Source organism: Amphiura filiformis, chromosome 16, assembly GCF_039555335.1.
Source record: "Amphiura filiformis chromosome 16, Afil_fr2py, whole genome shotgun sequence".
Taxonomy (NCBI): domain Eukaryota; kingdom Metazoa; phylum Echinodermata; class Ophiuroidea; order Amphilepidida; family Amphiuridae; genus Amphiura; species Amphiura filiformis.
In genome coordinates this window covers 15,799,432-15,822,697 of record NC_092643.1, presented here as the reverse complement: position 1 = coordinate 15,822,697, position 23,266 = coordinate 15,799,432, and the positions used below count along the sequence as shown (strand labels likewise).

The 23,266-nt window shown below is 35.8% G+C and overlaps 1 protein-coding gene across 1 annotated transcript in view; it reads left to right on the top strand.

Moving 5' to 3' along the window:
- LOC140172448 (uncharacterized) overlaps nucleotides 1–21,547 on the top strand; it is a 32,524-nt gene extending 10,977 nt beyond the window's left edge. The window contains exons 5-9 of the mRNA XM_072195596.1: nucleotides 4,208–4,329; nucleotides 7,241–7,386; nucleotides 13,612–13,865; nucleotides 19,057–19,069; nucleotides 21,117–21,547. Coding sequence (XP_072051697.1) covers nucleotides 4,208–4,329; nucleotides 7,241–7,386; nucleotides 13,612–13,865; nucleotides 19,057–19,069; nucleotides 21,117–21,354 — 773 coding nt within the window. The 3' untranslated portion in view covers nucleotides 21,355–21,547. The remainder of the gene's footprint in view (nucleotides 1–4,207; nucleotides 4,330–7,240; nucleotides 7,387–13,611; nucleotides 13,866–19,056; nucleotides 19,070–21,116) is intronic.
- The last annotated feature ends 1,719 nt before the right edge of the window (nucleotides 21,548–23,266 follow it).

The window sequence follows — 23,266 nt, the reverse complement described above, 5'->3', positions numbered from 1 at the left end:
AAGGTCTTTTGGAGCTGTGAACTGTCAAAATCAAGGGACTTTCTTGGTTTCTGGTTAAAAATCGCCTGGAATTTAAAAGACTGGAAATGTGAGGAATTAGTAATTTAGGGGTCTTTCAGAGCTGAAATGATCAAAATCAAGGGTCTTTCAGTGCTCTGTTAGTGTAAAATTTTGGGGACGGCTGCGCTGTCCAAAAAGGGCCTACCCATATGATAATAATTCTGTGTTATTAAAAAAAATATAAGTACCTCACCATCAACCTACCCCCCCCCCCCCCCCACCTCCACTCATACCATTCCTCTAGTGCTTTATTTGTCCCAATATTGAGTCCCGATTTGAGTGCAAACACTGATAGGTCATGCTATATGCTTCGTATTGAAAACATCAAGGGGCTGGTGCAAGATGGCTATATACCGTACTAGCTACTGCATAGTTTTTAATTTGCCAAGAGCTCCCAAGGCCTTAAAGGGGATGTTGGAAGGGGTCATGAATAGGTCTAGCCCCTATGTTGGTGACCAGAGTCAATTTCTTATGACCCCACTCCCAAGCTTAAGTTTTATGACCCCCCCATCACGGGTCAAAAAAAATTATGCCCCCCCCCCCCCTCCTTCCGCCTATACACAGACTCAAGATAAATTGCTGGAACTAAGGCCTAGGCTATAGTGCGATGAAAGTGTGCGCAGCACATTAAATTTTGATCGTAAACATAAAGAACCAGAAAGAAGGCACGCATAGTGCGCAAAAATTTAGCATTTATAATAGCCTATAGGGGCCTAAGCCTATAACTTGGAATATGCTCACATTTTGTTTGTAGGCCTAGAAGAATTTTACCAGCCCTAATTTTATAGGGGGGGGGGGGCAATAGCCACTATCGGAATCATTCTGGGCCACTTTTTCATAAATATGATTTTTTTTAAACGTAGGCCTATTTGACACCTACAAATTAGAATTAGGTGTATTTATGTACAAATACTGTCTTAATCAATTACCAAACTCGTTTAATAACTTCTTTACAAAACGTTCTGATATCCACAGCTATCACACAAGAAACAGCAACAATTATAATCAAACAAGAAATAAAAAGGTTTTTACTGATCAAGCGGTCAGAACCACAGGCCCAATCCTGTGGAACTCCATAAACGAAAATGTCAAAGAATTCTTGGAGCAAAATTTAAGTTTTATGTGTCTTGTGTGATAGTCTTTTCATTTTGCTTTTCATTTTTCCGTCTTATAAAAGGGGGTGATCAATTCTGGCCTTATTGGCCTTTCGATCATTCCCTCCATAATCGTTTCGTTTAATCTTTCTTTGTAATAATGTATCCAATAGGCCCTAAGTATTTGTCTGTTTGTTTGATTATGGAAATGAAGTTGAAGTTGAAAGGCCTAGGCCTACCCCTTATTTTTAGTGCAAAAAAATATGACCCCCTCCCCCAATTTTTAGTCAAAAGATTCAATAACCCCCACAGTATATTCATGACCCCCCCCATTCCGAAGAAAAGTTTTCACTACCTCCCCCCCCAATAAAAAACTTTATTCCCGCGGTTTTAGTTTGTTTGTTTACCAACGGGCTGTCTCTAAATCAATTACGCATGCGCTTTGAATCGACAGACGTCGTCATTTTTTTAGACCTATACAAGCCCTGAATAGTTTGCAGATCGTGTTCCATTACTGTTGAGACTTGGGTAAGTCTATTACTAGAAACCGGTTGGCACTTGTATTTCGTCATCAGGTTAAATATTTGTCAACAGTTCATCTGCTTCATCGGCAGAAACACCACGAAATCGTTCCCGTGAAAAAATCAATTTTAACATTGCAACGTGGCGGAATTGCCAATTTACGTGATTTGACAAACACTGTGGAACACCATATATATGTTTAAACCAACTGATTTTTAATTGCTGAGATTTATATTGAAGAATTTAGAGAAGCAAATTGGTGTTATTTTAACATTGCCAATCATCATCGACAGTGTGTGTGTGTGTGTATGTGGTAAGTGCAACTGTAATTTACCACAGTGTAAAGCCAGTTGTTCATGTGTTATTGACTATACTGAAATGCAGTAAACCTTAGACGAGCGCGTAGTGTAAGGATACATCGCATATTTACTGCGTTGCACGCACTTGTCTCTGATTGGCTGCTGAGGCGATCTGTTGTTGCCAGTGGAAATTTATGAATGAACTGTGCGCCGTACGCGTTGTTAGCGCCGAATTTGCAACATCACGGTAGTCGCGCTCGTAAAAGGTTTGCTGCATTTTAGTATATTGTGTAAATACTTAAGGTACAGGGAAATACAGTAAGAAAATGTCAGATTGTAAATTATGTAAACCTGTAATTTCAGATACCAGTAGCTAGGGAATCATCTTGATAGTTAATCATGTTGTAGAATGGATAAAAATCAAATTCAGAAAAAATACCAACTGTCCGTACAGACTATGAGTATGATGGATCAGTGACTGATTTAGTCACAAATTTAATACACAGAAAATTAATTAAAGCATCAGAATATATTAATAAAGGCCACTTCACGACTTGCGCCTTAGTCACAGGGTTCTACGAAACAATGCGTCATCATCACCATGGTAGTACTATTTCGATTCAGGTTTTTGATTTCAATTTGATTCAAATTCAATTTCACTTGCCACAAAACTTTATTTCAATTCCAATTTGATTTTCCACTTCATAATTATTTGTTTTTGATTCAATTCCAATTGATTCTCTCTCCCTATTTTTTTATTGATTCAATTCAAATTTAATATTTTTTGTTTCGTATCATTTCGATTCAATTCCAATTCAATGCATTAAAATTAAATTTAAATCTATTTTGATTTGAGTCACCCAACATTTCAATTCCAATTCATTGCTTATTTTTGATTGACCATGGCAGTGGAAGCATTAAAATTTAGGGGGCAAACATATTTTGTTATGGTCTTATGGGGACATTTGTGCATGAAGCGTGTGAATAATATTCAATTTCAAATGGTTTTAGCCCAAAATTCAGGCGAAGTTTGCTATTTGGTGGGCCAGTGCACGCAAGGGGGTGCAAAATTGTGCAATTTTACCCTAGTTTGCCCAAACAAAGAAAGGAAGGTGCACAGGGCAATAATTAGTCATTTTTTGTTCGATAGTGTTATTAGGAGGACGATCCTTTCTTGGAAAATTTAGAGGTGTCGTCCCCCCCCCCTCATTCCTCCACTTTTGCTGCCTATTGATGTGAAATTTAATGCAGTGGAGACAATCTTGAGGGTTGCATCTTAAAAGTACCGGTACTACAGATTCCGTCAATAATTAAAATCAACATTTTCAACTTAAAGGTTCTTCATCAGCATGGATGAAAGTTTGTTGTACCGTTATCAATAAAGTTCACTCTAATGTCCAAAAGAAACTTGTTGTATGTTTACAACGACATTCATTAACATTTTAAAGAAAAATTAATGAACAAAATTTTGACACAAGTTCAGGTTAACTTCAATACCTTTTACTCAGCCCATTTCAATAATTAAGAGATGATTATATCAACCATTGTGATGTTGATGAACTTTGTTTTGTTTTTTTGTGATTGAGAAAATCAAATATTGTTTATTTCAATCATGGAGAATTTTAATGAGTGACCTTTTGGAGCTTGGCAGTAACTTGGCAGATAAATTTTAATGATGACTTTTTCAAATCAAGTTTACTTGCAAGTTGCAGCTGTGTAGCCTACTGAATTGAATTGGAATCAAAATGCACTACATGTAATTAGCATTGATGATTGCAATTCAATTCTTTCCCTTGTAGCTTAAATTTTCAATTGATTCGATTCCTAATCGATTCTCTGTTTCTCAAAATCATTTCAATGCAATTCCAATTCAATTTATCAACACTCAAAGATATTTCGATTTAATTCTGAATCGGCTAAAATAATTTCAATTCCGATTCCAATGCATCGAAATAACACGTGGAAGCATTGCATTGTTCTCATCCACTTCTTACAAACTAGGCAATCCTTGGTTTTAAGAGGGTTTTTTTTCATATTTTTAGAGTTAATGTTAGGGTATGATGTTGTTTGTAAGGTTTATATGAGTCTTTTCGAAATAAGTAAAACTTTGCTTTTCTTTCAGAACTGATGAATAGATGTACATGTTGAAGCAATTTAATAACCATGTTCAGTTTGTATTGGTTGTTTTACCCATAGGTATATTGGTGTGACAGAAGATTTGTTTGCAAGGAGAAGCAATGACTACTACTACTAATGAAACCTTTATGTACTTTGCTTACGGTAGCAATCTATCCAAAGCAAGAATCCACATAAATAATCCGTCAGCTGAGTTTTATGCTGTTGCAAAGTTGAAGGTATGTAAATAAACGTTGTCTAATAATAGGGCGGATGAAAACGTCAACATCATCACAAGATTGGTGATCGAAGGCATCTTTTTTTTTTATTTCAACAGTTTACTAACCATACATTTCACTTGTTATTATGTACTTAGGATTATATATCATCATAATCATTGTAGTATCGAGTATCGCTCATCCCTACTGACACTTGGTATCGTGCATCACTTACCACACATGACTACTACAATATGGCCGACACCACAGGGGCAGAAACCTATGTGAATAAATCTAGATATAAATGTTAATCTGTGTGATATCTTTGTCATCCTTGATAACATCATCATAAACGCTTCTCGTCAGCAGTTTGACATATAGCACCAACAATAAAGTTTCTCCAAGTAGGTCTCTCTCTCGAAAGTTCAGTTGCTTTCTTTATGGTTAAGTCTTCTTTGATTTCTTTCAGCTCTTTTTGAATTGCTGATATCCACATAGTTTTTGGTTTCCCTCATGGTCGTTTAACCTGTCATTCATATTCTTGAAGAGCTTGCATTGCTGGGGTATCATCAGGTAGTCTCAGGAGGTGTCCTAACCAAAGGAGCCGCCACTTGTTGATTTTGTTACTCGACTTTGTCTAGGTGTCAGTGTGTACTTTCACTCGCCTTTACACTCGGTCCATAGGTCAAATCATGATGGACAAGTTAAAGTTCAGTAAGGATAGAAGTGGGCAATTCTCCGATGCAAGGTAAAAGGTGAAATAAGCAAACTACGGGCCTTGTTTCAGGGCCATGAGGCAAAAAAAATATATATATTTGCTTGCCCTCAACCGACCGACACTAATTTTGGAAATCAGAAAAAAAGGGTTTTTTCTATAAATTTACTGTACAAAAGAATACCGACCCTATTTTTGGAAATTCCTGAAAAAGTTTTTTTTTTCTTTTCAAATTTTTGCATTCTGAAGATGTAAAAGAAATATATTTTAGAGCTTGTGTTCAACATTTTAGTTGTTTTGTAATGTTAGTTGATTCATGTTAACAACAAAATTGTCTGATTTTTCATATTTTTTCATATATTTTACAGTAGAGTTTGCTAGTAATTTTAAAAAAATAGAAGAAAAAAAAATCCCGACCGACCGACCCAATTGTTAAAATTCATTTGAGGGCAAATTAAGCAAACAATTTTTTTTCATGGCCATGAGTTGCCTACTGTAACATTTCACTTACCGTACTTGTTCATAGCCCATCAACATACAAATTAAGATACTTTAGAAATAGGAAATGGTGAACCAAAATGGGGTTTCTCTGCAATGTGATTTCAGAATTTGGTAAAACTGAATTTTTCATCGCTGGAACTTATCAGAGTCTGAACAAAATACCACCAGTGACACTCAAAGTCGATAATAACATCATTGTTCCTTCTGATACAGTCCGCAATCTTGGAATTGTTTTTGATAAGCATATGTCCATGACTCCACACATCAACAGTTTAATATCTTCACTAAATTTTCATTTGCGTAACGTAGGACGTATCAGTAGATATCTGGACAAAGAAACCAAACATAGTGTAGTTCGAGCTCTGATTCTATCACGGCTAGACTATGGAAATGCCTTGCTCTATGGTGCAAATGCTAGAGATCTTGACCGCTTGCAATCACTTCAGCATAAAGCTGTCAAGCTGATTCACTCAGTTGGTAGATGTGAAAGCCCGTCGCCTCTAATGCATAACCTCCATTGGTTGCCTATCCGTGATAGAATCAAGTTCAAGATTTGCATGTACGTCTATAAATGTTTACAAGGTAATGCCCCCCAATATTTATGTGTTTTACTATCTCATAGAGAAATACCTTCAACTGGTTGTAGGACAAGATCTTCCAAAGACACCACATTACTAAGAGCTCGTGTTGGTAAAAAAATGCATCGGTGACAAATCGTTTTGTGTTGCGGCACCTTCATTGTGGAACAGCCTCCCACGTAACATCAGGGAGGCTTCATCACTTCACTCTTTCAAAAAAATGCTTAAGTGTCATTTGTATCCAGAATGTTGATATTTTTTGTTTTATTTTTGTTTTCTCTTTGTTTGTGTGTGTGCGCTCTGATCGCTCTGTAAGAAGCGCGTTATAAAAATCTTTTGTATGTATGTATGTATGTATGATCTACTATTGTTGAATTGACCTGTGCCATTGGATATTAGACCATTTTGGCTTAAATTCTGGCTGTTACTGAAAAGTGTGTCCTGTTTAGACAAAAGTGAGTCCTGGTCCCTACTAAATTCAGGTGAACCAGGAGTTCAGGACTTACTTTTTCCCCAAACTGAGTCCTGGTAGCTCTTATTTTCACCTCGGCCCCCCAACTCAACACAAAAGTTGACAACCATGAGAGTTACTAAATTGCGCAGAAAAGGGGTTATTTTTTTACCAGTAGCAAGGACCGCGAAATTGGCAAAATAGGGAGTATTTAATTTGCACTGTCCGTGAAATTTGACAGTGAAATCAGCAAAATAAGGGTATTTAATTTGCACTGTCCATGAAATTAGGATAAAAGGGTACTTAAGAAAATCGGAAATTTTATGTCAATATTTAGTGTCATTGATAAGGGGTGTTTGAAATTCTAATCATTGAAAAGGGTTGTTTGAAATTCTGGTCATTAAAAAAACTACAAAATAGGGGTTGTTTTTGGCCAAATTTTGCCCTCGATTTTGCATGAAAAAGGGGGTTAAATTTGATGAAAAATCATTGCAAAGGGGGCCTTTGAAAGATTTGGCAACTCTCATAGTTGTAAACTTTTGTGTTGAGTTGGGGGGCCGGGTTTTCACCCTTGATCAAGCAAGCACTGATGGCATTTCAATCCGTTAAGTTATTTATATTTGATTTGGAAATTGATACACTAATACACTTTTAAAACTAATTAACTGCCCTTGTTATTTATCATAGGATTACAAACTAGTGTTTGGATGTCAGGATAATTGGTCAAGTAACAGATGGCATGGAGGAGTGGCTAGCATAGAAGAGGCACCAGGTCACGATGTATGGGGTGTCATATGGAAAATACATCAACAAGATATGGCCAATTTAGACAAGTAAGCACGTCACTTCTTTTATTTTCACCTTTGAAACCATTTGTACAAATCATCATCCGTTTCACTTAACGATGTGTCATAACATTATTTACCTTGAGACAATAGGATACCTATAATACGATGTTATGTGAAATGATTCAAACAAAATATGCAGTTTTGACTTTGCATGGTTTCAAAATCAGCAAGAGTTATAGGGCCAGTTTCTCGAAGCATGGCTAGGCTTAAGCCCAATTAGTCCTATATATACCAGCACTTATAATTTCATATCATACATCACCTAGAAAGATAAATCAATAAAATGGACCCACATTGGTAGGGCTAGCCTGTTGGCTTATGAAGCCTGACCACTAGCCAAGCTTCGAGAAATCGGACCATAGAGTATTGATTTTCATAATAATTCTTTTGAAATGCCTTTGCAGATTCTCCAAGATTCATATATTTTGCATACAGCAGGTTCAAAAGAATCAGGTGATTCCCTCATGATCAGTGGCAGCACTATGGGGTGACAAGGGGGGAGGGGGCAATTTTTTCTTCCCCTCATTTTGCCCCTTCCTACTTTTAAGTGGGGGGGGGCAGTCTTAAAATCCCAAAATGTCAAGATGTCATAAAATCCCAAAGCTATGAAAATTGCAATTTTTTGCAACAATTTTATGCAAAATATGTTGAGCCCCCACCCCCACCACCCCCTGCAAAATTCCTGGTGCCGCCACTACTCTTGATTCTTGGTAGATGAGTTTGCGAGAATCTACAATGTAAGGAAGATGATTCCATGGAAGTGTAACAAAATTGAACCTTGCTATGAAATAATACCACTACCAAAAAAAGAAAAGGATTCATTAGTTTTCCAAATGAAAGTTAATGAATGACTTTTCATGTTCAACTTAGGGGACAAACCAAAAGTTCAAAGACATCCTATAAAAAATAGTCCTTCCATTAGGGACATCAAAAAGTTTAGTCGGAATAATAGGATGTTATTTTAAAACATTGTTTTGTTCCCTTATGAAGATGAAGTATTCACAAACGAACACAACCAACAGATAAAAGCAGAAGTTGCAAATGTGTCAGGAAAATCTGGCAAGTTTTTTATTGGAATAATTTTACTTGACAAGTAACTGCTAAAGGAAGAACAGCCTCAACAACCATTTTACATACATGATCAGCTCGTATAATTTATACGAGAATTGTTTGGGTTTTTTTTACTGTGCGAGTCAATGAACACCAAACTTATGCACACATAAATTCACAAAAGTGCAAAGCGCAGTTTGCGTAGCTGCTGTGGCAAGTTGTGTTTACGCCATTCTATATCAATCCACGATGTTATGACTCATGAGTCCCGCCTATTACGAGCTGATGATCGGAGTAAATACCGAGTTGAGTGGAGTCACGGTTCCAGGATCTGTGGCAGAGTGCAGTTGATCACACAGATTTAGTTTTTGTCTTCTTCCTGTACAGTACCGGTATATCTATTGGGTGTCTACCTTCCCTTTACCACTTCCTTTTAGTCTGCCGTATTCATTCCAATAAGCGCCCAGGGCACTTAATAAAATCATTTTGGGTGGGCGCTTATTGCTAACTGGGTTTTTTTTCATAAGGGGTGTTTATTAGAGACATTCTAGTAGCTTTTCTAATGAAGAAAATGTATTGCAAGTTTACACAGGACTTGTAGTCCTCCAGCTATTTCAATTTATTGATATCTGTCACTTCAACATTAATGGTACCCTTTAGCAAATTGAAAATACCCTGGGTGGGCGCTTATTGGGGCATGGGCGCTTATTGGAACGAATACGGTATTAGTATTACAATGCCAGGACTCTTTTCTATTTGTCACAGAATTATTTTTAGGACAACCTTTAAAAAATATTCATCAAATATTGTTGTCAAAGATTATGTTGACTCTTTTCTGTACATGCAAATAGTAGGATTGCTCCTCCTTACAAAACCCTAATTGTCGATAGTAACTGTAGGTGCAGTAACAATAGATGCAATAACAACAAGTAGACTAGCAATGACAGGTTGCAGCAGTACGTAGCAATGACAGCAGCATCAACAGCAGTAATAATTTTAATTATATTCACCTGTGAAAGTCCTGGGGGGGTACTCAGTACAAAAAAAAACGCAGTGATTTATACAATGTAGTGCGCTACACACAGGCACAACGCCTAGACGTTGATCCACAAGACTCAGCACACTTTACACAAATAACCATAAGGGGACCTGCCGCAAACATGGGTAGGATTTTCATGAAAATTTGGATATTGAGGGGCCGACTTTAAAATTCTTAGCAGCACACCCCACCCAAACCAAACTTGAGTACCCCGGCTGAAAGTACTTTGACTGCAAATTGCTGCCTACAGACCATAGAATCTACATCCTTACAAATTAATAATATTAAAGGCCCGTTCAGTGATTTGCTCATCCGGACGATCGTAAAATTATCAAAATTCAGATTTTGGTACCTTTGTCATTGTCATAGATGTGCTAACATAGCCTGCTAGTGGTTAAGCTGAAAGCTGTGTATTTAAGACAAAATAAGACATTTTACATGAATCTGTAATTTAGATACTGACAGTATCTAAACTAGCTACATGTATTTGAATGGGGCTTCAACTTCGTCAGTACTGCTGTTTTCTTTGTTTTTTGCCAAAGTTGTCATTTCAAAAAATACCAAACAACTATTTGAATGACTTATCCTTCACTTTTAAGCAATTTATAAACAATTTTAATTTTGTTTACACTTCGCTGGGATCACTGAATGGGTCTTTAAAGCAAAGTATGTATAAAGCAACAGACCTTGACAACTAACAAGCAATTTTACCATTCTATTTATAGACATTAATGCAGAATCATTGTGGCTTTGTATTATTTATTACTGTCATTCAATTGGAATAATCATCATACGTGTACCAGACCCGTTCTCACCATATTCACCAAGAATGAATTACAAATTATAATTTGGCTCATTTAGTGTTTCATTTTGTAATAAAACTATAGTACCGTATATTAAGTTTTTTATAGAGTTTTTTTACTACTATGATTTGGGAAACAAATGTCTAACATGGAACATATTCTTGGCATATAATTTATGTAGTGAACCATACTGTCTCTACTCATGTAGTAACAGGTGTCATGGTTACCATGCTTTCACTGTCTCCACCCATTATTGCTTGCTCTAGCTGGTGTCATGATTATGAATACAATTGAATACCTGAGTGGAAGAAGGGCCCAACTCCAATTTTTTACAAAAATGAGTTTGACCCAGCATTTTATAGCCAGCAGACTGTACAGTTCATCCTTGTGTGTGAAAGATGAGCCAAAATCCACTCTCTAAATAGTCTTCCACGTACACTTAATCATGGTTTTCATGGAAGAAAGGCCCAACTCCATGGAGTTGGGCCCTTCTTTCACAAATATTGGATTAAAGAAGAATTCTTTTCACTACAATAAACTTTCTTGCTAACATATTTACATGCTTCTACTTGTGCAATTAATGGATAATTACCAAATTTCTGTAGCTACATGTATTTATAACACATTTTCTTACGGAACTGGCACTTTCAGTATAAAAGTGGAAGAAGGGCCCAACTCCAGCCCGTATTAAGACCTGTACTGTTGCCATGGAAACATCATATATAATTTTGAATGTATGTAATACTGTATGTTCATGTATTAAAGGCCCCTGAAGATTCTGTCGATAAAACTTCCAAATATTAAGTTTTTTCTTAATATCTCAAAAACAGCTTTGATGGAGTTGGGCCCTTCTTCCACTCAGGTATTCAATTGCATTGTCACCATCAGTCACCACCCTTTGTCATGATCACATAAATCATAATGGTGATCGGAATATTTTCCAAGTTGCCACCTAATTGTGTGAATTCAAAAAGTAAAGAGCAGTGATCTTATATAATTGCACTATAAAATGTGTGAACTACGGTACCGGTTCAGGCACTATTTGCATGCAGGGTCAGCTAGAGTTTGCTTTGGTTTTAGTTGAAATGTTCAGTATGAATAGACACCTAAAACTTCCTTTATGTAAGTATTTTGAAACCTGCAGCCCCATGAATAGGAAAAAAACAGAAAGGACTGGTTAATGATCAAAACAAAGGGTTGTACATGTATGAACGGGATATGCCCAACAATTTACATGTAACATAATATTTGAGGTTAAGTTCCACATAAATGTAATACACTATTCTAGTACCCCCACCCTATCTTGGGGATGTGGAGAAATATATGGGACTTTTAAGTTTTAATTTTCGAACTAATTACATTAAATATATTTCTCATTGAATATATTCCCCAACCCAGTGGCGTAGCCTGGACTTTTTCAGAATGGGGGGGGGGGGGCAAGGTAAATTTCCAAGGGAGCAAACTTTGACAAAATGGGCTAAAAATTACAAAAAAGGCCTCTCACAGGAGGGCAAGAGGGGTGCAAGACTTCTCACAAGGGAAGCCAACCCCTAGGGATCACTGTAGGCATTACATACCCCACTATCCCATTGTTGCTACAATCCAATCCCCAGGTTGCAAGATACAAAATGCTGCATGCTCCCTACCCTGGAGTGCAACAACCCATTTATGCTTTTCCCAGGATAGAGGTGGGAAGTACTTGAATAGTGTACTGCATGTGTAACATATACAGTAAGCCTGCAGATGGATCATTTGTCAAATGTATGCTAGCTGTACAAGTAACAAATACAGTAAGCCAAAAAATTCAGGTACCAGTTGTGTTCACCCCTGTATATCCTAAATAAAGACAAATATGTCAAAATTAAAACAAGCAGCTAATACCTGAACTCTTTAGCTCTGATTCCAGACCTTGTTTGTTGAAATTGGTTGAGAATTAGAAACGGTGATCTAAAGCCTACTGAAGAGACAAAATCAAAAGTTGCACTTTTGTGTTCTAATCAATGAAAGCATGACGCTAGCTTTAACGTGCTAATCAATGGAAGCACAGCGCTAGTTCCCTTATTCACGAACGCTTTGTGTATAAAATCAATAGCCGTTATAGCGCATGCAATAGAGGAAACTGCAGCTTTTAAATTGGCACCTGCCTTGGTGTTTTGGATCGTCGTGTCTTTATTTCTTGAACAATTTCAACCAATGAGGTCTTAAATTCGAGCTAAAAGATGCAGCTATTGGCCACTAGTTCCAACTATGACATATCTGTCTTTGTTTAGGATATACAGGGGGTAAACATAACTGGTACCTTAATTTTTTGGATTACTGTATATGAATTAAAAATTCCTGTATTATTATTATTAAAGCAACATGCAGACATTTTAACAGCTCATTAGGATATTCCAGTTACAAGAATGTCCTATCTGTAATAGCTGCTCTATAGACATTTGACAATTTCTGCATTCTATATTGAACACCTGGCAGCTATTGCAGATGGTTTCTTCTTACACTAACCTAAAGCCTTGATTTTTCCGTGTTACAAAATGGACGATTCCGTGATTTTCCGTTTTACATTATAAAGCACTGAAAAGTGCATACATTCCCATACAAGCATGTTTTTAAAAGTGTAATTTGTCTTATATAATTATATGTACCTTTTTACTGTAGTCTCCCCTCAACATCCCCGAATTCCGTGAATTTTTCCGTTTTCCCATATCACAGAGAAATCATGGCTTTACACTAACCTCAATGTCTGCTTGCTCTGTACAGGAAAGTGAGATCATTTTCTTTGATATACTGTGGTTCACAGTAAGTTCGGTAGTGACGTCTGCTTTTTCGCGATTCCGCCTCAAGCGTGCGGACATACTACCCATATATGCAGGCATGTACACTCTGCATGATTAACTTAACACACGCATTTCGATACTACGCATTGTGAAACACCCACCCACCTGCTTCACAACCGAACTTGAGGCGAACCACATTATAGCCACACAGTAGTACATTGTCAATGTCAAAGGTTTCATAATAATGTATAACTTTGAAGCATTCTTCACTATCACTTTCACTTTCAACTTTCATTTTCTTTCTTTGTAAGGTTTTGATATATTTCAAATGGATAGTTGTATTTGGGATAAAGAAAGAAAATGAAGGATATAAAAAAAAGTTGGAAAAAAAATTGAAAATTAAGGAAGAAAGCTAAAGAAAAAAATTCCAAGTCCAAAACTGAACAAAATATAGCCGGAATTGTTGAGAAATTTGAGTAGACAAATAAAACTGAATTTCAAATTAATAGTTCCATCCTTTTCTTTCTTTGTGACCTCCCAGACAGGAAGGTAAATTGTACAGGGTGATCCATGTCAATGTATCTTTGCCGGACGGTGAGATGATGATTAATTGTCGCACGTACCAGATGAAACATATAGCGTACAGGCAACCATCACCGCAGTATAAAAGTGTGATAGAAGCTGGAGCTACAAAGGCCAGATTACCTGGGGATTACATGAATCTACTACATGGTATCGAAGATAACGGTTACGATGGGCCATCAATACTGGATGATATTGGCCTGGACAATCTATAATACCCATCTGATCATAATTTGAAATATGCATCTAGGGATATTAACAGTACTAAAATAGAAAGCCATGCTTATGATTGATAAAATTACGACAGCAAATTTGGACTTTGAAGTACAACAACAAATTTTGGACTTTCATTGAGTAGTTGACATCAGGCCATTTCAGATGGAGGTGCTGCACCGCTTGAAGGAATCTCCTGATGTTGTGATACATGAATCTATTTCGATTTCTTTTCAAGACCAAGTAACCTCACAATCTTTGTTTGCTAGACGTCTCGGTGGCTTGGCTTTCATGTAAACATCAACAGAAAACTTTTTTAGCTCGTAGGCTGCCTGTCAAGGATCATGGATGTATGGATATAGGTGTTTCAAAATGATTGGTACCCATCAGCTTTGTTGTCTAATGGAATGCCTGCTAACATTAGAGCTGCTTGAAATGATTATTATTGTTTAATGACCATTTTTGACATCAATCTACAAACCAGGTGGCTGTGATGATGCATTTTGATGTGGCAGTCTTGGATACTGATGGGTACTAATCATTTTGATACATCCTGTAGAAGAAACGTTTGAGACTTTCCAAGGGATGGATTTGTGAGTGTATTTTATGTAAAACTGCCTTAATAATGTACTACAGTTCAGTAACTACTTTATTCAAAATTTCCAATTTGCATTATTACTTGTTAATGTACCATATACTTCCTGGAAATGTGTGTTTAAATACATGTAAGCAAGGAATTTTTTATTTTTTAATTAATTTTTTTTTTCCGATCTCAATTTCGCAATTGACGCCTTTGGCTACTTTGGATCTGATCGTATCAATTGCATCAATGCAATCACATCTATAAATAAAGATAACTGTTATACATTGTAGCTGTTATTAACAGCATATGGAAGAACAACCTAAAGTTGCGACTACCCTACTTTTCATCCAACATGGAGAGTTATTTTCGATTGTAAATTCCTTGCTTGGTTGCAAATGTTGTACTATAAATATTTTTTCTTCTATATATTATTATATATTGTGTACATAGTTTGTGTTATACAACGGATCTAATCATTTAATTACATTGATAATTGTAAATAAATTTTACATCGAGACTCTGAGAAAACTAAAAAATTAGTATTATCACCTTTATCACATATATCTTCTATACCATATAATTCTGTCTAAATTATATTATATATATCCTTCTAAACAAGGGTTTTTTATGAAAGAAACAAAAGGCAAATACCCCCCACAAACACATTACAATAGATTGGTCTTACAATAATATGTGTTTGTACAACCCTAACTCAAACTCCAAATATTCCTTTCCTCAAAAAAACCATTGTTTAGAAGTATATATGCTTGTAGACATGGTTTTGCGGTATATTATCATATCCTATGTGTGTGCATCAGTACTGGAGAGCAGGATATTTGTTTAACAGTATTAATTTTCACACTGTATTGTTATTCGTTCTCACAGATGATAACACAATATTAATAATAATTGTCAGGAAGGTTTCCTATCTAATTAATGCCAGAATAATGACTATGGTGATAGGGGAATTATTGTGTTACAATAATAAATACAAACTTGCTGTGTTTTTTCATACAATCACAACAAATATGTAAATATTACAAATATGCTAAAAAACAGTTTGGAAAAAAAAATGAAATTGATATTGTACATTGTGGTTTTAGGTGGGAATTAAAAGGGCATTTCGTGATCCACAGCATCATCCCCACACTTTTCTCCAAAAAAGTTGAGATTTTTATATCACTGGAAATCTCTGGCTACATAATGTTTATGTACAAAATATTTCTTGCAGATTAATTCGTTTAGCAAATATATCGTGAAATTTGAATTTCGTTCTGGTATACCAGAACGAAATTACAACACATTGTCTATGGAGCAGTGCAAATACACATAAAGATGCATAACTCGCAAAATCAGAATCAACTGAAATTTTGGAAATAAGCTTTTTTCGTGGATATCTACTGAAAAATGTCATAAAAAGAGGATGCTAGGATCACGAAATACTCCTTTAAGACACTGCTAGCATGAAGGGCTATGTATTGAAAATAGTACTACTAACATAGAGTGCTATCTACTGCTAGCAAGTGATATCTACTGAAGATAGCAACATCATGTGTTATCTACTGAAGTTAGCACTGCTAACCTCAAATGATATCTACTGAAGATAGCACTGCTAACACCAAGTGCTACCTACTGAAGATAGCACTACTGACATCAAGTGATATCTACTGAAGATAGCACTGTTAACACCAATTGCTATCTACTGAAAACAGCACTGCTAACATCAAGTGCTATCTACTGAAGATAGCACTGCTAACATCAAGTTCTTTCTACTGACGATAGCACTGCTAACATCAAATGATATCTCCTGAAGATAGTACTGCTAACATCAAGTGCTTTCTACTGAAGATACCACTGCTAAAATCAAGTGCTATCTACTGAAGATAACACTGCTAAAATCAAGTGCTATCTACTGAAGATAGCACTGCTAAAATCAAGTGCTATCTCCTGAAGATAGCACTGCTAACATCAAGTGCTATCTACTGAAGATAGCACTGCTAAAATCAAGTGCTATCTACTGAGGATAGCATTGCTAAAATCAAGTGCTATCTACTGAAGATAGCACTGCTAAAATCAAGTGCTATCTACTGAAGATAGCACTGCTAAAATCAAGTGCTATCTACTGAAGGTAGCACTGCTAAAATCAAGTGCTATCTACTGAAGATAGCTCTGCTAACATTATACAAATATTAACTGTCTATGAGTGTGATGCTCGAAATATAATCACGAGGTGAAAGATGAATTGTTCCATTCCACGAGCCGGAACGGTGAGTGGAATGGAACAATACATCTTTCACCGAGTGATTATATTTCGACCATTACACGAATTTAAGACGGTTAATATTTGTTTTATATCACTCATGCAGAAATTCTATTACTAAAATACTATTTAAGGTAGGAAATACATTTTTTCATCAACATAACACCATGTTTTGCCGTGATATACTTCACATTTTGGGGTCCACCCCATAACTAAATCGGCGAGTCCAAGAGTCAGCGCACGGCTTGGCGCAGGCGCAATACGGCAGAGCACTATGATGGTAAAGACTATCACACGGAGAGGATGATGGTAAAAATGATAAATGGTAATCAACCAATGAACTGCCTAGAATTTATGTATGAGTGATATAATAAGTGCTATCTACTGAAGATAGCACTGTCAACATCAAATGATATCCCCTGAAGATAGCACTGCTAAAATCAAGTGCTACATGTATCTACTGAAGATAGCACTGCTAACATTAAGTGACATCTGCAGAAAATTAAATTTTGTACAGCACAGGGGGGATTGCTCAATACTGAAATTATTTCATGTATATGCAGTATCCTGTCAGCATTATGTACCAATGGGCTTGTGTGTTTTCTCATCAGACTTGTCTAGCTTACAAATTTCAAAACCTATACATACAGATTTCAGACCATGTGATCTCTTTTTTCATGGTTGTTTTGTTTGCCTTTTACAACTTTCACTTTGCAGTGCACCAAAGATACTATAACAATAGTGTGTTTTAAAGTTGACCATTGTGCCTTTGCATGACATTTTATAGCAGTTGTAAGTACGCATTAGACGGGTAAATTATGATTGCCCAAGTGTAGCACAAGTTATTGCATTTATTATAAGGCCTAAAAATTATTTGTATTGGCTTTTTTCGACCGATCCTAAAATCTGAAAAATAGGGTCGCTTTTTTTTGTTTATCATTTTTGAATCTTTATATTTGGTATTAAATTAGTACATGTATATGCTTGTAGACAAGGTTTTGCGGTGTATTATCATATCCTATTGTGTGTGCATCAGTACTGGAGAGCAGGATTGTCGGAATTTTGAAGAACCGGATTTATTTTAGTCTTAGACTACAGCTGATTGAAAGCGCCATCCAAGTTGCAACTTATGTATAAATTTGTGTGAATAATAAACATATTGCATGCCTTATACAAAAACATATATTATTAATATTAATAGGCCTTGAAATGTTTATTTTTCTTTATAATATTTATCTCATACATATAAGTTTAATATAATTTCGTACAGTACCAAAAGTAAGTTTACACAGTCACTACAAAAAAAATCCTTTGCGAATCCCAAATTCAATTTCCTTGCATTAATAAAGCGACATTTTTACCTATAATTACTTTCTTAGTTGTAGAAACATGTTTCATACATATGCGTTATCTAACAGCGCATGTGATTCGTCGAGAACCAGGCAAAAACAAATTTAATGCCCAGCTGCTTTAATTTAGAGTGGCAATTTTGAAGTAGAAAAAACAGGAAAATCATATTTCTAAGAATCATATTTTTTGTTATTATTTGATAACATACAATCAATGAATGTTGGGGAATGTATAAAGGAGTCCGCCTCAGGCATAACAATTGATCATGTCCTTAATTCTATTAAAATGAACCCCTTAATCACTAAAAAAAATGAGACACAATGTCAAAGACGGACATAATTCTTCATATTTTATCTATATTTCTTAAAATATGATGGTTCAAGTGTTTCTCACAAGTTATCACACAACCACTGTATAAGCATGTTACAATGTGGCTTTCACATGTGACTGTGAGATCAACTTACATTGGGTACACCATGTATGTATAGTTTAAAAACATATTGCTGTCATCAATACACAACATCAAATCACCAAAGAATTATCCAAAATGGTAGAATAGAAAGGCTTTTTTTTTATAAAAAATTCATTTATGATACCAAATCTAGTTTTACCAAAATAGTTTAAAATATATGATTGTTTGATTTGCTTAGTATTTTGCTTATATGAATATATTGAACATGTACTGTAGCATTGCAGCTGTGTTGAGATTACCATACCAAATGAATTGCTGCATTATTCTATTTTTATATACCAGCTATTATATAGCTAATTACTTGTACATATCAACTCATGTAGCGTAGAATGCCATGCTTCTGTGAGATTTTGGCCCGAAATTATGCTCCAGGAGCATGTTTTGAATGCACAATGCCCCAGGAGCATAATTTCGAGCCAAAATCTCACAGAAGCGAATGCCATTGTATTTACGAAATAAAATAAAACACAGAATATTACTTTGTGAGAATAATCCTGATACTTTGTGTTCAATTTATTCCTGTCAGGTTTTGATGTGAAGTGAGTGTCTTAGCTAGCCACATTTGAGAAAGGCTCTTGACAATTTTGGTTGACCAGATTTGCAAAACAAGGCCATAGCAAAAAACATTTGAACTCTTTGACTCCCCCCCCCCCCCATCTGGGCTGTAGTCTAGTAAATCATAGACAGTAGAATCTCTCCTACTGTCTATGGGTAAATGTTTTAAAAATCAGTCAAATTAGGACAGGCAATTTTATTCAAATGACAGGCAAACCACAATTTATAACTAAGACCCTTTGTGAAGTGGTAAATATTTAGTCGTTTTTTGATACTATGTTGGTTGCACCTAGCGCAAGAAGAGGCAACGTAAGACCCGCATGCTGCATAATGTTTTGCGGCCTGCGAGACCAACTGTAATAATTCTCAATTCTCACCTATAACTGATCACAGCATAGAGGATTATATATCATCCTTGGGTAACAAAGATGTGAACCACAGTACTGGGTACCCCCCTGTTTAACTCTCACAAAATGATCCTATTATTTGGTTTGCTGTCAAACAATTCTAAACAAGTTTGCCAAAAGAATTTAGCGTTTTCAATATTATAGTTTTCAATATTTTTCATTCATATAATTAACTTATTTTTTGACATTTTCCCCAGATATTTTCATATCAAAAATATACCAAAATTTATAGTTCTTTAACCACTCAATTTCTTGGAAATTACATACTTAGTTCTCTGGGTTGATAGGATGAACAAATTTTAATCTTTACCAAAATTTGGGTATAAAGATTAAAATGTGTTCATCACTTTTCTTGTCCATTGGGCCCCAATAACCTTTGATGTCAAATTTTTCACTGAAAGACCTACATGTTGTTGCGGTGCCAGTGATACGTTAATGCCTCATCTTCAGGTTTAAATAAACCCCATTCAGGATACTGGGGCCAGGGTAATCCACTTTTTAGCCTAGCAAAGTTGTCAAAGAGTTGGGCCTATATGGTATTAAGTAGGTTGCTATAAAATACAGGTTCACTGGTTAGAAAGAATGAAATTGGAATTGGCACCAAAACCCCGGGACTAAAACTACAAATAAAACACAAACATCTGAGCTGGGGAAGTTGATCATTATGGATATTTACAACATGTAGAATCCACCCCCTAGGGTATTTATTGGGCAATTCCAGTTGAAATCCATATTCCCCTGGTATGGAAGATGTAACCTTAATCTCCCACACAGGGGGTGTATGTAGATTTCAAAACAGAGTCGCCCCTTCAGGTAACCCCATTTGAAATTCACACTCCTTGTGTGGAAGATTAAGGTCATGTCTTCTTTAAGGGGTGTATGGATTTCAACTGGAATGTCCCATAGTGTCATGTCAACGCACAGTAGACTCCAGCATGGCTGGTCATGCTTGACAGCCGGCTCCAATTGTAAGATTCATGTCTATACTAATTTGTGTAATTTTTTTCAGAAAGTAGGGGATTTTATATTAGGGGGCTATCATTTTCTTCGGTAGGGGGTCGCAAATATGTCCGTGACTGGAGTCCATTTTTATGACCCCCTATCTTGGGTCGAAAATTTGTATGACGCCACACACATAGCGCGCAAAAATTGTGCATTAGATTGTGCACACATTTAAGTTAAAGAATGCGCAAGTCACCAGCTCTTAATAATTCTATAACACCCTTGAAAGTTGTACTCAAGTTGAATGGACTTGAGTACAACTTTCACAACTGCATCTTTTCTTTCATAATGAACCATTGGACCAGGTGTGCAAGATAAAATAGGCTACTAAATAACTTTTTAATTGCAGAAAAAACTTTTCAAATTATTTTGGCTTTGTATAGAATTCTTTTGGTTTAATTGGTGCCAAATGACATGTAATCAGCTTGCTTTGCCATGTGTTTTCATCCCTCCCCCAAACTGACACAGAACCTAATCCATAGGTTTTAGTTTTAGATAATATCCAATCAGCTACATGCTTTGCTATGTGCTTTCATCCCTCCCCATACTGACACAGAACCAAATCCATACGGCTAACATGCAATCGCTTGCTTTGCTATGTGCTTCTTCCCTCCCCATACAGGCAAGAAGTTGGCTACAGACCAATTGAAATTTGTGTGAAAACAGCCGAAGACAAGCCGCATACATGTCGGACCTACGAGCTGATCGGCAAGATTGATCTTCCTCCGTCACCACAATACATGGAGGTAATATCAACGGGAGCTGTGCAAGGTGGACTTCCAATAGATTATGTGGATTTACTAAGTAAGATTGAACACAATGGATATGATGGTCCTATGGATATCATGGCTGATGACTAGTAGTATAGACAGATGATCCACTAAAGCGGCAAAGTCCAGCAGACGATCCACCAAGTGGCAAAGTCCAGCATCATCTCTTAATGAGGACCAATGTTCCATGAAGTGCAAGAGAGGAAAATGTTGTGCCCACTGTGTGTAGGTTAATTATTTAAGTACAGTCTGGACATCTTTCACATACTTAAACATGAATTTGTTAGACACGCAGGCAAACACAGAACATTTTGGACATCATTCGCAAAAGGTCAGAAAAGGTTGCCAGAAAACGTTTTTAAAAAATGTCAGGTTATATAAAGGGTATAAAACATTTTCATAACATTCAAAAACATTTTTTGATACCTTCAAATATTCTAACCTAATGGTTATATCTAAGTGTTGACAAAATGTTTGGCAAAAAAATGTTTGCAAAAAATATTTGACAATAACATTTTTAACACATTTCTAAAAATATTGTTATAGTGTGTTTTCATACAAAACGTTGTCATGACCATTATATAACCAGACAATTAATGTTATTTAAATGTTTTTACCAAAACCAAAACCCAAAAATATAACATGTTTAAAACATTTTTAAAACGTTTTGTGTTTGCTGGGATTGTATACAAAGCACACTCAGAGACTTTGCCTTTCGGTTCGAAATCTGTACCTCTTTAGTCTATGATCATGGCTTAGATGGATGATAATCATTCAAAACATGTGCAATAAAATCTATTGGTGGATATAGGCATGATAGGGAAATATGTATTTGTATAAAATGATTGAGGCCTTTTTAAATTACTGTTGGTATACTAGCTTTCTTACCTAACATGGACCTACTGAATCCAAAAATGGTGGATACCTAGCTTTATTTTAATTTATGACCCTGTATATATTCCAATTTAAATCAGGAGTTAAAAATTAAAGGGCCATCCAATGATTTGCTCATGCGGACGATTGTAAAAATTATCAAAATTCAGATTTTGTTACCTTTGTCATTGTCATAGATGTGCTAACATAGCATGCTAGTGGTTCCGCTGAAAGCTGTGTATTTAAGACAAAATAAGGCATTTGACATGAATCTGTAATTTATACTGACAGTATATAAATATACATGTACATGAGGCTTCAACTTCGCAAATACTGCAGTTTTCTTTGTTTTTTGCCAAATTTTTCATTCCAAAAATATCAAATGACAATTTGAATGACTTAATATCCTTCACTTTTAAGTTTTTTTTGTTGTTTTTTTTACACTTGCACTGGGATCACTGAATGGGTCTTTAAAGTTTTCTTTTTTTCATAGAACTTTTACCAAATGTTTTGTCTTGCTTCAGGCAGGTGACCTTCATTTTTGGATTCATCAGGATACCAACTTTGACTAACAAATGCCTTATGAAGTCTGATTTACTGAGACCTTGTCAGCTGAAGAGAGATTTGTTTAATTAATTCGTCGGCCGTATCACATAGTGACATATTCAATATTTTTGAGAAAATTGGTACATTAGTTTGTTATGTTCTACTCTATACACCAAAAACCATGCCTCAAAGTGGCTTAATTAGTAAGATATTAATTAATTAAGTAGCATTGCAAGACCTTAATTGATGTGTCTGTATCACATAACAACGTATTTGCTGATCACCCGTACTGTCCAAACCCACTATGTCGTATCTGCTATTTGAAGAATTTGCCTTTTCACATAGTGACATATTTGCGCAACTGTTTCACATAGAGACATATTCGTACGACGTACATGTATTTGTCATTTGAATGGTGAAATTGTCATTAGTCCTTTTCACATAGTGATGCAGAATAAGTTATGCCCCCCATAGTGATGAAAAATTGTATATTTGCATTACTTTTAACCAGGTTTAAATGAACAATAATGTTTTAATCAAGATTATGCAGCAAATGAAAATCGCTAAAGTTTCAAATTTGGTT